The 15,987-nt window shown below is 46.3% G+C and overlaps 2 protein-coding genes across 5 annotated transcripts in view; one reads left to right on the top strand and one right to left on the bottom strand.

Annotated features, from left to right (window-relative positions):
• The window catches only part of LOC119457742 (serine protease inhibitor 42Dd), a 123,280-nt gene that overhangs the window by 24,443 nt on the left and 82,850 nt on the right, over positions 1-15,987 (top strand). Inside the window, exon 1 of one of the 4 annotated variants that reach the window (XM_049670347.1) lies at positions 9,371-9,488. The exons of the other annotated variants lie outside the window; for them this stretch is intronic. The gene's annotated coding sequence lies outside the window, so the exon portion shown is untranslated. Of the gene's footprint in view, positions 1-9,370; positions 9,489-15,987 lie in introns of those variants that run through there. 4 annotated transcript variants of the gene reach the window in all.
• On the bottom strand, positions 7,268-14,874 carry LOC125946648 (uncharacterized). Its single transcript, XM_049670348.1, has 4 exons — positions 14,554-14,874; positions 12,008-12,112; positions 9,518-9,597; positions 7,268-7,469 (listed from the first exon to the last, which is right to left on the bottom strand). The coding sequence occupies exons 1-4, from the start codon at positions 14,788-14,790 to the stop codon at positions 7,415-7,417; spliced, it is 477 nt and encodes a 158-aa protein (XP_049526305.1). The 5' UTR covers positions 14,791-14,874; the 3' UTR covers positions 7,268-7,414.

Raw genomic sequence — 15,987 nt, 5'->3', positions numbered from 1 at the left:
CTCCACCACTCATTATAAAGTCTGTCTCTGTCATAGTACTGAGTTCTGGCGTGCCGAGCGTGGACCATAGTAGTCGTGCGGCAGGGTCCACGGCAGACATCTTCTCAGTCGAGGAGTGTCTCCAAAGCCTTTGCCAAATGTTGTAAATTAGTGTGCAGTCCAGTTAATCACCGATGGGAAGATAGAGATCAGTGAGGCCTAATGAAAGGGCGAACTGACGGCGACCTCACTAAGACCAAGAAAACACTAAAGACAGCGAAAATAATAAAGAGAAAAAATAAATAAAAAGCACAGGCAATATATAACAAACCTCATCTGAGCCAATTTCTTAGGCAAAGTATCACCTTTGAAGGTTGTTTCTTAATACAATAAACGAGAACGGAAAATTGTGTTGCTTGGCATCCAACGAACCGAATTTGGCTATGTTAGTCGCTTTTTACTAAAGAAAATTACGATCCATTCATAACTGACAGCCGTATTTTTTTATTTAGGGGTCCTTTGTTACTTATCGCAAAAGAAAAATTGTCTCAAACGCAAGAAAAAGAATGAAGCATCAAATTTGAGGCTTCCTAGTTTTCCACAATGAAAGCAGCACTAGATTCTGTGAAGTGAATCAGTTTGGTCGCCCCGAAGCCGGCGTAAGGGATAACTGATGTACATACAAGCTGAGAAATTCACCACTCATTTGCAAATAGGACTTTGAGAAAGCCCACGTAAGCAATTTAATTTTTTTTCATGTCAGACATAATTAATGCATATTTTTCTTGACTAAGCAAAACCTAACCTATTACCACAAAAGTAACGAAAATAAAGTTTCGATGATATACTTTTTCAGTCAATACTGGTTAAGTGTTTATCTTCAATGACGTTTTATAGTGCTTTAGATTAGGGAACGCGAGCGGATGTTTTCTTCTGCTTTTTGAGCAGATTTCCCTGCGGTGAGCTTCTCGCGTACGCAAGATGCCAAACTTTATGTCCGCCTCGCTGGGACCCACGTGACTTCCGCATACGCGACTGGAAAGTATACCATAGTAAGACGGTGGGGAAAGTTGTGCACAACCAATGGGAAAAACACGCTCACAAAACTCCTTGTTGGGTGAGTTCGAGATTTGATGCCGCGGTAGCAAACTGCTAATGTCTATATTGAACACAAGCAACGAACACACATGCTGAAGAACGCGTGTCTGTGTGTCCTATACTCGCGTGCGATGTTGAGCGACCATTGAATTCAAGTTTTGTTTCGGACAAATATTGTCGAGGAGCGTAGCACTACAGGGATCATATCTATCCATAAAGTGGTCACGGGACACCAGCACTGTTATGATACAGTGTGAAATGATACTGTGCTGATACAGTGCTGAACAAAGGAACAGACAAAGTGACATACATCAGCACTGCAATGGAACAGCCATAAGAAAACAACACGGCTTTGCTAAGGAGCATCAAGATACAGTGGCAGATAGAGTACAGTGATTAACCTAAAAGTAATAAGTCATAACACCAGAAAAAGTTGCTAACGTTCGGAATCAATCCACCGAAACTGCCCTAAAACAAGTTTTGCTTGAAGGCAAGCCAGTCGCGTCTGCTAAATTGAAACTTGAAATTCTATAAGCTTTAATAATAGGCGATTCTAGTTTAGTGGATGCCAACGGTCCGGCGTACAGTGAGAAAAAAAAAAGGGTAATGGATTTTGAGGCTTATTTGGTGTGCGATCGAGTTTGAGGGAGGGTGGGGGTGGAGTACGTTATTTCAAAGACAGGGAATGAAAGGCTCACTGGTGTTCAGGGATGTTTTTCTTTTTTTCTTACCTTGGTTTCATGCATCTCGTAAAATTGGCACACCAACGCGGCCAGAAATCCACTCCGACTTGCATTTCGATAGCAACGATTGAATAGATATATGTGTGCGGCCGCTATTTCAGTGCCCAGAAAACAGCCGTCCTTACCAGCTCGGAGAATAGTCCTATCGCATCGACACACACACACTCTCGCCAGAGCTCACCAGTGATCGCAACCTCGCTCTTCGTCGAGCAGCTCGAAACGTATCCTGTACAACGGAAGTCGCTGGTTTCGCTCGTGTCATAAATCTCGAAAAGGCTTCCTCAATACTCGACCAACGATAGAAGTGTGACATTGATCACTCGGGCGCGCGATATATATAGGAGAGCTCCAAGAATCAATTTCGATTCTTTCACGTCTGGTTTCTAATTTATGGTGCCCCGAACACATGTTCAGTATGGGCTGCCTCGTATCTTTGGAAAGCTATTGAAGGGCCACGCTCTGCTATTGCAGCGGAGGGTTTTTTTCTTTCTTTTTTTTCGGGGGGGGGGGGGGGGGGGCAGAAGCGCTGAGACGATCTGCCTGTTGCTGACATATGTAACGATAAATATTAAAATTCCTACATCTGCTTGTCTATCTTTTAATTTTTCATAGGTTTATTGAACTGCTTGTTCTCTGGGGGCACACTTATATGTATTCATTGAAGCAAGTGTATAGTCGTGCTTTGTACGCTTATCATTAATTCAAGCGCTTCAGTGTTAATTAATGCTTGCCGTTGTGTATGTGTGTTTCTTGCTAATTTCCTTCTGTCATTTCTGCCTATTGATTAGAGAATGAAACGTTGTGGAAAATCCAGCAAAGAACGTTGGCATTTCCAATATTATCAAATAAAAGCTGATCCACTCTGCCGGATAAGCCAGGAATCGGACGGTAAAAGGGGTAAAGGATATAAAAAAAGATTTTTTAAGTGATAAAAATTAAAACAACATGAATGACTGAAAATTTTGAATTTAAGAGCTAGCAGTCACTAATACAGTCAATAATGTTAAATAAATAAGTACTGCATCATAGAAACAATAGAAATGGAGAAAGAATTAAATCCAGCACTTTTCCTGTCAAATTGCCAGGAAATTGAAAGTGACTTCAGAGATGTTCTTGCTCGCAATACCCAGAGCGGTAGTACCAAACCAAATGACCACTTGAAGATCAAGTTCCGGCCGAAATTTCGAAATGAATCCTCAAAAAGTCTCCTTTGAAGTGAAAAGCAATGTCATTCGAACAATAAATACTGGAAGTAGGCTTTTCCACACAATCAAGTTGACATCCACAGGATTCCGCTCACGGCAGCATTGAGCCGAGGGTATATATACTCGCACAGAGAGAGGATGTGGTATGGAAGAGATGATGGCAAGCATAGCGCCACCAGCTTGGGCTTTATTTCTACTTCTAGGGCGACGCCCGCCCTCTGGTGTAAGTCGTTCTTTTATCCAGCGGCCGTGGGTCTACAGTAGGCGAACAAATGGCTCAGGTTCCTGGCTGGAACGGCCTTTGTTGCTTATTGTTGTCCAATCTAAGTCTCTGACTGTATGTGGCCCCTTTTCCGTGTGATTTCACGTACCGCCCGCATTATCCTGGCTACCGGTCATGCTGGGCATGCGGCCATGGAAACGTATGTCCAGTGTACATTGTCTCTTCGACATCCATTCTCGACGCTTACCTGCAATTTGTCGCCCGTTATCTGCGTCATGTAGAGTACGCATTTCCGATTCATGGACATCCTTCGAGCCAGCCGGAGTGCGAGCCTCCTGAACTTGGGAAAGTGACAATCTGACGGAGTCACATCGATGGTTACTCCCGGCGTAACGACCACCAGAGACGGTGGCTGAACATCTTTACGGATTCTCAGGCGGCCTGCCGAAATTTCTTGCATGGGCGAGTCGGCCGAACAGCAATGAGTATTCTTCTTGGCGATTCCCAGGAGGCCTGCCGAAATTTCTTGCATGGGCGAGTCGGCCGAACAGCAATGAGTATTCTCCTTGGCGCACAAGATCGTACCGACCCCTTAGATACACGAAATCGCCCCACCTAGCATAGCATAATATGGATGCCGGGTCACATGGGACTGGAAGGGAACCGGGAGGCAGACAGGGTGGCTCGGTGATACACAACAGACCGAGCACTCCGTGATCCTGCCCCAGATGAGCCTAGCTCGGTACCGTGCGACTATGCGGCCATCTTAAATTACTAAAAGGCTCTCAGGCGGATCTCCCCTCCCCACAAAAACTAACAAAGGAGGAGGCTGTCAGCTGGTGCTTAATCCAGATGTACTCCAACTTACACATTCTTAATAAAATGCGCCCAACGGCATACCCCGCGCGTTGCCCATGGTGCTCTGAGAAGCCGACACTGTTACACACCACCTGGGCATGCCGGGCCATCCCCGGACTGCCCCCTAAAGACCAAGCGAGTGTGGACTGGTGGGAGGGACGGCTGGCCAGCGACAGCCTTGACGATCAACTCAGTTTTATCGACAGGGCGCGCAGAGCGGCACCTGCCTGTGGCGCCCTGGACTGAGGGCAGCCACCTGGTTCCATATGGTTCCATATGCTATCAAAGCGGCCAGGGAGAAGAGAAGCAGCCAGGTGACCAAAATGATCCAGCATTCACTGTGAACTCACTGGATGGTAACTGCCATGCGGTGAGCTTACGCGGAGCCTGAATGTTTTATATACAGATTTTTTTGAGTGCCTTGACGGGGCCGGTGCCATGTTCAAGACGGGCCTGTTGAAAGGACACGCTCGCATAAGTGGAGAGTCGAAGCGCGGGGCAGCTACACGCGCTGTAACAGCCCAAAAACGGAAGTTCTTCGTCTTAGTTTATATGCCGTAAATAAAGGTTTATACATTCCCACTCAGATGGAGCTGCTTTAAAAATACAATTTAGTTGAGCCTGACTTCCTTTCTTTGACTGCGTTCGAACAATACACGCCCACAAATTGAACGCGACATTCGACCATCGTCTGAACGGCAACGATCTTCGAAGGCCCTGCGGATGTCACGACATGTATTTGTCCCGACATGTCACGTTGACTAGAGCAGAACTCGGGCAACAATTTTCCGAACACGGGCATTCACGCTGCAGTCTACGTGACGCTGTGGTGCGCTGCATGAAAGGGGGCTTCGTGGGCTCATAAACCTGCCACAGTATCAGCGATAGTCTCTGAAAACAGTCCGCAACTGAAAAGGAGGAGAGAATGAAGAGCCAGGCTTTTTTTAAACTTTTTTTTTTCATTTAGCGCCAGGCATAATCACACTTGACCTACTTGTATTACTTATAAAACGAAGCTTTCTTTGACTTTCTTCCAGGTGAAGCCTAGTGGTGTGCCCATGAGTTCGCTACGACCTTGCGTCTTGATTGTAAAATAAGAGCGCTGATGTGTCAAAGAAGTTGGTGTGTTAGTGTGCCATTGATTCCGGTGGGGTTGGAGCGAAATTGCAAATAATCTGTTGTGAGCATGGCAAATGGTTGCGGTGGAGCTGACAACATGCTTGAGTGGGACTTTAGAGTATGCTATGAAGTGGCGTTGGATTTTGGCATTGGGGTGGGCAGCGGGGCTGAGGTGAACATTACACCAAGATATACTGTGGAAGTGACGTAGGACTTGACACTGGGGCTGTCAGCGAGGTTTAGACTTTTTATCTCTGCTGATATGTCCATAACGCTTTTGTAGATGATTGGATGGCGTAGAGATGGACTCCAAGGTGAAAATAGAAAGCTATGACTTTGATGATCATTCACTATGGTTTTTGAGATTCGTTTTTTATTGAGTGGTTACAGGTTTTAAGTTTCGCGCGTCAGTGCTTCAAGAATTTCAAATTTCCGAAAAAAGCTTAGTGAGACATTTGAGGACACAAATGAAAAAAAATATCTTGTCAACAGTCAATAAAATTAAATCGGTGAAGAAAAACAGTGCCTATGAGTTTCACGTATAGGAGGGTCGGAGCTGTAGCCTTTCCTCTACGCTAAGAGACGTGCGTGTCGCCTTGCTATTCAACTGATCAGCGGAGAGAATTCGGAGTTGTGAGTACACTGGTTCAGTAACGCTTCGTGGCGGTTTCCGAGTTTAAGGGGCGTGGACAATCAGCATGGAAATCGGAATCTCTGGGGCCCAAGCCCATGGCGCGCGGCTGGACCGGCCTGGGAAGCTGCGCTGCCGCGCCAGTAGTAGTCGGGGCTTGGTTACGACCAGTTACGACAGAGTGGAGGTTCACGCCTACGCTCTCAGGTTGTCATGCCAACAACATCTGAGAGCCTGGGCTGGTCGCCTTATTAGAAATACACAGACATGAGCCTATAGTTTGGGGTCCAACGTTCATCGCCAATGTAGGGAAGTCCTGGTCAGCAGGCCCTAGTGATGCCTAGAACTTGCTTCACCTTGCACTGCCCCCCCCCCCCCCCCCCTCCCGATAACGTCGAGGCTGTCCTCTCTTGCGGTTTCAGGTGCTTGTCTCCCACAAGCTATAACTTTCTAATATGACACTGTCAACATCTGCACTCAATGACACTACAGTGAAGGGGTGTTTGTAAACGACCCTTATAGGGGCATTAAAGAGAAAAATACATTGAATTTTATTAGTAATTTGCCCGTCTACAACACCAAAAGTCACCATTGCTGTGTCAGGAGTCTTGATAGGCCAGAAAACACGCATAGTCCGAAGACGGATGGGGACACCATCTTCAAGTTCCCACATCCTCTTGCCGTGACGTCATGAATTTTGACGGCCTCTGCTTATACATTGCGTTCTGAATGAGCCGAACAGTCAACGTAGCAGGTTCTGAAAACTTTTACGGTGCCACGATGGCACAAATAAGACAAAACAGTTGGACATCCGATACGTCAATAGCGTACCAACGCTGGTGTATCGCCGCAAACAACAACAACAACAACAACAACAACAACAACAACAACAACAACAACAACAACAACAACAACAACAACAACAACAACAACAACAACAACAACAACAACAACAACAACAACAACAACAACAACAACCAAATAAAATAATATAAACCTATTTAAATTAAGGAAAACAGTGTAAAAGTCTGCACGTCAGTCTTAACTGCCCTAGTGTTTCAATTTAGTGGAATTTTAATATCAGGGTGATTTGAGCTTGCTCGTTACCTACAGTCTTCTTTCGTTTCCAGGGGGAGTTCTTCGCATTGTGAATATTAAAGTTTCTGAGGGTGTTCATACAGCTGGTATAATATTGGAGATTTTTGTTCCCTCATGGAAAGCGTCAGAGCTTCAGGGAAACTGGTACTTTTTTTTAAAGTTGAACCAGAGTGTTATCGCTTTCGGAGCTACGACGAAGCTGCTCTACTTTATTCTTGTACAATATAGGATGGTCGATATCACAGCGTCTAGGATGATACGAAGCGAAAGAAAATAAAAAAAATAAATTTTATTTAGGAAAATACTGCTCTGTGACCAAAGGTGCGGTTCGGTAAGGGGGAAAACAGAAAATGAAAGAAAGGTCGCTGAAGCGTTTTTTTTTTTATTGTGGACGCGCAATCAATAAGGTTGCACGCAGATGGGGACACAAAGTGCCGAGACGATGTTCGATGCAGCTCAGCTAATAGAGGCGATTTGGCCGTTTTGGCCATTTCGGTGTTTTCTTCGTATATTCCCTGCAAGAGAAGGTTGCAGAAACGTTAGGACCGGAGAAATGGCACTTCACAAGAAGGGATCCACATACGGAAAGCTCTTCTTCCACATTATCCTGCGTGGCGTTCCCGCCACGCGTGATAGAGATTTGCTTGATAGCGAGTCGATCGCCACTGTGGAAGCCGATCGCGCGATGCACTTACGCTAAAAAAAAAAAAATCGCCTCCATTCCACTCTGTAAAAATGTATGTACAGCGTAGCTGTCGCAGACGTTAGACAAGCACCACTACCACAAGCTACGTACGTCGCGCGCGCACGTACATGTGCAGAAGTGCAGCAGACGTCTGCATTCTTCTAGGCCCTCCGCCGAGCGTAAGTGCCTTATCGAACTAATGGAGTTTTTCAAAGTAAATTGCGTCAGAGAATTCGTAGAGTACGACACAAACAAAAGTACAGACATGATAGCTTCTGACTGTAATTCGTACTTGTGAGAAAACACATTTCTGTTGCGCGGAAACTCAAGCACAAAGCCCATTTTCCAGCTGCCGTTTGAGGTCTTTCTGAGTGGCCACGGCCACTAGGTGGCGCTACTGTTTTTGCTTGAGTACAGAACGGGCCCACAAAAGATCCCGACCAACTGCAGCTATCAGCTTCGCTGTAAAAGTTACGTGCATTGGGAAATTTTGTATAAGCAATCAATCTGAATGATGCACATAAAGAAAAGTGTGCCGGGCAAAGTGACGAAGCAGTAACTGCAACGAATAAGTTCGCTAAAGCGCGCTACGGGACCCTGCTCAGCGCAGTGCCAGTTGCGGCAAGCAATCTGCTGAGAACCACTGCTTAGTTACGTCCTCCCTTCCCGAAACTATTCTACACTTCTACTTGCAGTGCCATCGGCATCTTTCAACTTCGGCATTTTCGAACACCGGCATATTTCAACCCATACAGTTTCCCACAAAAATTACTAGGGCGAAACTCTAGCTCTAGTTTACGTAGTAACTATACAGCAAGCATGGTGGTTCAGTCGTCGTGGAAATGACGGTTAGTAACACGGTTTTTGCCTAAACTTCGTCCTTCCGGTTTCAAGCGCCTTTGTCGCTTTGAAAATTCATGATTTCCAACGAAATATTGCGTTATAAATCCAACGCTTCGCAACGTTTAAACACGTGAGCAGACATTTATCGATCTCATCAGTTCAGGAAAATCGAATTTCATTAAAATCCAGGGCAGGTGAAGCACAGGCAATAAGGCCACAAGGTCGTCAGATTCCCCTCAAGAACGAAGATTATAGACTGATACACGCACTAACCATCATTCCCGTGACAGCTGAACGATCGCAGCGCCATAGTTCTCTGTAGTAATAATACACACAGTAGGGAACTCTGTTTACATACCGTGGCCTCCGTGATTGCGCACGATGACAGGTTCGCGTGCAATATTGGATGCCATGGTTATACCCTTTTCGTGCCATGAAGGTTCGCAAAAGTTGCCAGTTCGTTGTTACTTATTTGTTGCGATAGCAAATGCATGGTCAGTCCAGCCGCATTCGCGGCGTCGGCGTCACGTTCTGGCTTTGGGCGGCGAAGGAGATAAAAAAAAGTCGCAGTTTCGCCCGAAAGTCGAAGCATCGATTGCGATAGCGAACTAGTGGACAGCTATACGAAGTAAGGATAATAGTTTTATCGACCGTATGAACTTGTAAACATACGCATACTAACTAAATTAACAAGCATGGTGTCACGCGCGCACAAGCAAACATCAACGCATCTCACTCGATGACCGCGGAAACTCGCTGTTAAAACGCTGGAGTGAGGAGGCGCGGCAGCAGCAGTGAACGAATTGGCCTTCGGCCTGCCGCTCGCAGCAACGCGAACTAAGCCACGAAAACACATCGCAGGGAGGAAGGACTCTGCCCCCGCCGCAGGCGGGTTTCAAGATACTAGCCGCCCGGGCGGGAGCGCGCGGCGTAGTACGTGGTCTCCCCCCTCCCTACCCTCTCCCCGGAGCCTTGCGGCCCGGCGGGCGCACGAGTACTACAATACGTGAGTACTACAATAAAGTATGCAATTACCGGCAGGTTGGTCCATATATTCTTTTTATGTTTAGCGATCTGGGCAGCAAGTCTATCGTGGCCCAGCATGTGGCAGTGCCCTGCGTGAAGAAAACACGAACAAAAAGACCATCAACGCGAATTGACACATCAGTAGCTGGATGTATCGTGATCCTTTTGAGGCGCTTGCGTGTACATGTTCAGCAGCCATTCTTTTATGCTCGCGGCGTCATCGGCCGGAGTGATAACTTTTGCTGCAGTCATGATGAAAGCGCTTGGCAAATTCACAAATGATGATTCCTCATTAACGTTAGCAGGCTCTTTATATTGATCTATGTGTCTTAGGACTTTCCACAGTTTCAGGCTTGACTCATTTTTTACGTTTAACGCATCCTAATACTGCTTCCATCTTTTTATATCGCCATACACATGTACAGCCGCCCAAATCTTTATCTATAGCGTGCGTGAGCGGCGACTTCCTGTGCGCCAGCACCTTAAAATACCACAAAACTTACAAATGACTGTGCTATCTGACTATGCTCACAAAGCTCGTGAAGATAGCATATAGTCATTTGTAAGTTTTTTCCTAATTTAAGGTGCTGGCGCACAGAAAGTCGCCGCTCGCGCACGCTAGTTAAGTATTTGGGCGGCTGTACCTCGAAATCGACTGTTTGCCTCAACACATAGTTCTGGACAGTTTTTAGCCTACGGTTTTCAACAGAATATTATCTTTCTGGAAATAAAAATTAAAGGCAGAACCACGTTGCGTTGGTATTTGTGCGAGCGATAGCGTGCGCATTGCGACAATTGACGCGCTGCAGATTTCACCGACGAGCGTGTCTCTCAGTCACCATGCTGGACCTTGCGAGGAGCAGGCGGAACTTTAATTCAGCATTAAAAAGTGTTGGACCACAAGATACAACGTGCTGGGTGTTGTGGAAACGCGCCATAGCGAGACAATTCGATGACCTTGAATTTGAATTTATTAGCCGAGGTATGGTAAGTACACAAAAGATAAATACACGAGAAGCATTTGGGCCCTTGGCGTCATGCTAGCATCGAAGCATGCATAAACAATAATAGGTACACGTATACACAAAACAACAATATCCCACGTTTTTTTTTATTCATGCAGGCAGGTGAGAGACGCGCAACGAATTTCGGGCCCGAACGCGTTCCCGAAGCGTTGAACTTCTTTCTTCGTCGTCAACCAGAAGCGTTACCTAGTAAAGTACCTAGTGGTACTTAGTGACACCTAGTGTACTATACTGGTGATAAACGGTGATAAATCGTCGTTGCGATTTCAAGCCAGGGAAATTCACGCCTCTGCTGTCGCAGAAAAGGTTGAATACCATTTCGGATGTTGTGATTTCTATTGCTGCCTTTTCAGATGTCAAAACCATATCTCTTCTTTGTTCCTGTTTTGTGGAAAGAGTTGGTCTGCAGGTTTAACGACGCCAATGCTCATGTGTATATTATTTTCCGTTGTTGTCACCCCTGCATCTTACAACAACTGGAAGCAGCGCCGCGGCACCCGTACCTATACTCCACATTTCCCTCGCTGTCCGCCCCTTTTTAACACTTAGACTTCCCTCGTACTACTGTATGCAGCAGCTTAACCCCCCCCCCCCCCCTTTTTTTTTTTTGATGGCGGAGGAGATTGAGCCATCCTCATATAAATGCTGAAAATAAAAGCAGTTACCATAAGTAAAAGAAAAAAAAAGGGGGGGGGGAAACTAGGATGGCGCATGACAACAGTCAGCTAACCTCGACAAGACAACCTCCTCTGACGCCGCCCCTTCTTTCGTTCGGGGCTCACCTGCGCGTGGACTCTTGGAAAATAGGCCCTACTTGGTTACCAGAGCCACGGCCGCTGGATCTTTTTTTTTTTTTATCCAGCGGCCGTGCCAAAGCTTTCAAGGAATTGTTTGGTTGGTGGTAGCATTTAGTGATGCCCTCGTCACGATCGCTCCTCCCCACCCACTTTCCACTCTACTCTCACCTTACCCTCCGCATGCTGGTCGGCTAGAAATGACTGCTTGCCTATGATGCAGTGAAGGCCTACTTTCCAAAAGCCTTTACCTTAATTTTTTTATGTCTACGCTTCAAGGTTGTCATGTGATACAACTTCCTAGTTTTTTTCTTCCTTCATGGTAGCTGCGGCATTGACAAGTCCCCTCGCCTAATTTTGGCTTCAGTGACATCTCTTGTCCGACGACTGTTATCATCACTTCAAGGCCCCATGTTTGATTTGATCGGTTGATGTGTAGCTTTTTGTATTGCAGGGGTCAGGTTTGGCTAAAAAAAGAGCACAAGAGCATCTCTCTGTGAGTCTTTGTTTTGACTAAATGCTGACTAGTGACTTCAGGCTGACGTTACGTGCACTGTGCAGTCAGTTTTCCTACGGCGGTGACGTGACTAGAGAGAAAGCAGCTGCGTGCGCGAGGTTCAACAAAGAAAAAAAGCTTATGTTTAGCACCCACCGTATTCGCAGAAGCTGGCTCCACTCACCTTACGGTAATTCGGCTTGCACTGCGCGAAATAGTACGGAAACCAAGGCACCTTTCTGCAGCTGGAGAAGACGTTCGTAATCTTCATAATGAGTTTAGACTTGCTCTGCGAATGGATAAAGTAGTGAACTCGCTCCACCACGCAACAACAACGACGACGACAACAATAGCGACGACGACGACGACAATAGCAACAACGACAACAACAACGACGACAACAATAACAACGAAGACGACGAAGACAACAACAACAATAGCGACGACGACAACGACAATATCAACAACGACAACAACAACGACGACAACGACGACGACATTAGCAACGACGATGACGACGACGACGACGACGCAACAACAACAACGACGACGACGACGACAACAACAACAACAGCAACAACAACAACAGCAGCGACAGCAATAACAGCAGCAACAGCAATAACAGCAACAACAGCAACAGCAACAACAACAGCAACAATAGCAACAGCAACAACAACAGCAACAATAGCAACAGCAACAACAACAGCAACAATAGCAACAGCAACAACAATAGCAACAGCAACAATAATAGCAACAACAACAGCAACAATAGCAACAACAACAACAATAGCAACAGCAACAACAATAGCAACAACAATAGCAACGATAGCAACAGCAACAACAATAGCAACAGCAACAAAAGACAACAGCAAGATGCGTGATTGCTTTTTCAACTGCGTGACCGCGCTGAGCGACTGGAGACGTTGACACCCACGTGGATGTCAACGTCTCCAGTCTCAACGGCGAATATCTCAGCAACCTTGGGTTTGCAGATGACATTGTCCTATTCAGCAACAATGGGGACAAATTGCAACAAATGATTGATGACCTTAACCGAGAAAGTGTAAGAGTGGGATTGAAGATTAATATGCAGAAGGCAAAGATAATGTTCAATAGCCTCGCAAGGGAACAAGAATTCAGGATCACCAGTCAGCCTCTGAGTGGCGATGGAGACTGGAGACGTTGATCTTCTCCAGTCTCCATCGATAGCATCGAAGACGTTGATCGTCAGCGTCTCCAGTCTTTCTCGGTTAAGGTCCTCAATCATTTGTGGTAATTTGTCCCCATTGTTTCTGAATAGGACAATGTCATCTGCAAACCGAAGGTTTCTGACATATTCGCCGTTGATCCTCACTCCTAAGCCTTCCCAGTCTAAGCACTTGAATATTTCTAAACATGCAGTGAATAGCATTGGAGAGATTGTGTCTCCTTGCCTGACCCCTTTCTTGATAGGTAACTTTCTACTTGTCTTGTGGAGAACCAAGGTAGCTGTGGAATCCTTGTAGATATTTGCCAAGATATTCGCGTATGCCTCCTGTACTCCATGATTACGCAATGCCTCTATGACTGCTGGTATCTCTACTGAATCAAATGCATTTTCATAATATATGAAAGCCATGTAGAGAGGTCGATTGTACTCCACAATATGCATATACAACTGTATACATAACCGTATATATTAACTGTAAATATAGTGTAGCAAACTAGAAGCTCGTCTTGGTGACATCCCTGCCCTGATTCTTTCTTTCTGTATCTTCGATGATGTAACGCCATTGAGTGCACCTCTGTTCTGCGAAATCAATCAATAAATTCCCACATAAAATCTGTAATTGCCGGCTCATAGGTATCTTAACCACGCATACTTCATAATGGAAGACCGCTTGATTTTCAACGGCTTATTCGAATCGCCTATATTTTTTAAATTCCTATATTTTTCTACTGATTGGCCAACATCATCCTTGAGCCACCATGTATGTACCACTGCGTATGGGCCCGTTCTTGGCCAATACACCAGAATTAGGGGTTTATGCTACTGTGGGGGGGATAGAAGCCTTAAACTTGCGTACACCGTATAGCCTCTTTTAAGGACCGCATCTTTTTTTCTCGCAATTTTGACGAGGTGCGGCCGTTACACGGGACCGAACCTTTTGGTCAAAATGGTGCCGGCCCAGCCGGTGACTTGCGCACATCCCGGCTCTCGCCATCTAGTAGTGGCATGCGGAAGTACGCAGTGCGCGAAATTTCGCCGATGCTCGCGCGTGGAATCGGGGCACCGAACGCAATTGCTTCTCTGTTGGCGGTGCGGCCCTTACACGAGTCTATACGGCATGTCGTGTTTCTCTGTGCCTACACCTCTGCTTACCATTCTTCCCTCGGCTAACATCAAACATCGCCTCAGTCTTCGTGACATAGCTGCGTCAATGTCTCACAGTGTCTATCCGCCAAGTGTGGTGTTTTGCATTTCGCCAGAGCTTGTAAATGGTATACACTGCGCAAACAGAAACATCGCATAACAGTAAGGTTGGGACCCCTGCTGTGCAACAAAGTTTGCAATAGATTACACGCTGCACAGGATCAGAATAAAAACGACTGCACGCATCGAATTTTGTTTTATAGCATATATAACTGGACCTCTTCACGAAAACTTCGCTTCACATACGTTTTAACGTGTGCGTTGAATCATCATAATTTTTTTCGTTAGTGACTATGACGAAACATTACGAGTCTTACCTGCCATTTAATGTGCTCGATGCGCAGCAAGTGGTACATCTTTCTCCTGAGCATTGACATACGGGTCGCGAATTCGAAGGCCAATCCCAGGTACTTATTGAATTGGGATTTTGGCACAGTGAGAGGGCGTCTGTTGGGGAAAACACGTCCGCATCCGTCGACTCGACCATCCTTCCTAAGTCCTGCGACCGTTCCCACTAATGCCAGCGAGGCGACCAAGAGTAACGCGAGTCGCATGTCTGGCCAAGGATCTCGGCAGCAGGCGTGCTTCGGGTACTCCGCAGAAGCTTTGTAAGAAAACTTTACGCCTTGCTTATACGCGCGACTTTACTGAGCGTTATAAATAGGCACGTGATTCGCGTTTCGACTTTCAGATGAAGTTCCGTGCGCCCCCTATTTGCTAAGGCGGAAGGGGGGGGGGGGGGGGGGGCAATCGGTGCTGATGTAGGACAAGTAGCTCCCCTTTCATGCTGGACCGCGGTGATGGCACCGTCTCAGTCAACCTCTCAGCTATTTGCTGTGCAACAAATGGGTATTGAAGGTTCTTGAACGTGAGTCCCGAACAAGTTTGAAGCTGCTCGGAGGAGCGGTGTCACCGCTGTCGCGGCTTGCGAGAGCATTTCGCACTCGGTCGGACTGAAGACTGAGCAGCGTTGACGAAGACTGCGGCTTTCGTTGCCAAATAGGACGCCCAATTTAATTTCACAACTCTCTTTCGCTGTGTGAAATGCTTCGCGAGTGACTCGCAACTTGACTCTCGTCCTATTGTTGGCTATCCTTTTAGAGGCAGTAGGTGAATGTTGGTCAACTCGTCTTTCACGCCGTTTTTATCTCGGCCGCGGACTGGCTTGCTGGAAATAAAGAAGGTACGCCGGGAGCACGAGCAGCTGCCGCAGGCACTGGCTCGCTCTGCTGCTACCAGATGAAGAATCAGTCAGACGTCCAGGTCTGATCCGAGTCCTTTCGCTACATAGCTTGCACGGATTGTACCTTTCCCAATGCTGCACGTTATTAGTTAGATAAAAACGTGCGTAGTTGATGTGCGTTTCCCCGCTATAGCAAGTGCTTTCATGGCTTTCATTGAATGTGCTCGCTGATGGAACGTTGGGTGCCAGGTCGCCAGGAAAAATATTAATTCTTTGCTCAGCGAGCTTGATTTATATTTTTGCTTTTGTTAGGCTTTTGCCTCTTGTCCCACCAGTGACCCCAAAATTATTTCATCGCTTTCATTCGCGGTGACATTCGGGGAAAAGAAGAAAAAGTTTTGAACTTCGTGACCGAGCTACGGGGCCATACGATTCCGACAGCCAGAGCTTCTGACTTTCGATCTTCATTTGCCTCCGTTCGAAGCCATAAATCTCACTCGAATCCTTTTGCTTTCATCAATTTGTGTTTGGAACTCACTGACGGGTTAATTCATTGCTGCGCGATATC

Source organism: Dermacentor silvarum, chromosome 7 (assembly GCF_013339745.2).
Source record: "Dermacentor silvarum isolate Dsil-2018 chromosome 7, BIME_Dsil_1.4, whole genome shotgun sequence".
NCBI classification, from domain to species: Eukaryota; Metazoa; Arthropoda; class Arachnida; order Ixodida; family Ixodidae; genus Dermacentor; species Dermacentor silvarum.
Note: the sequence above shows the minus strand (reverse complement) of the source record. Positions and strands in the feature narration are given on the sequence as shown.

Excerpts from the sequence above, each read along its gene's own strand:
- LOC125946648 (XM_049670348.1), bottom strand. The coding sequence starts at position 14,790 with ATGCGACTCGCGTTACTCTTGGTCGCCTCGCTGGCATTAGTGGGAACG. Across the intron at positions 12,113-14,553 it reads TCGAGCACATTAAATGGCAG|AGCAAGTCTAAACTCATTAT; the intron begins GTAAGACTCGTA and ends ATCCATTCGCAG. Across the intron at positions 9,598-12,007 it reads GCAAGCCGAATTACCGTAAG|GGCACTGCCACATGCTGGGC; the intron begins GTGAGTGGAGCC and ends TTCTTCACGCAG.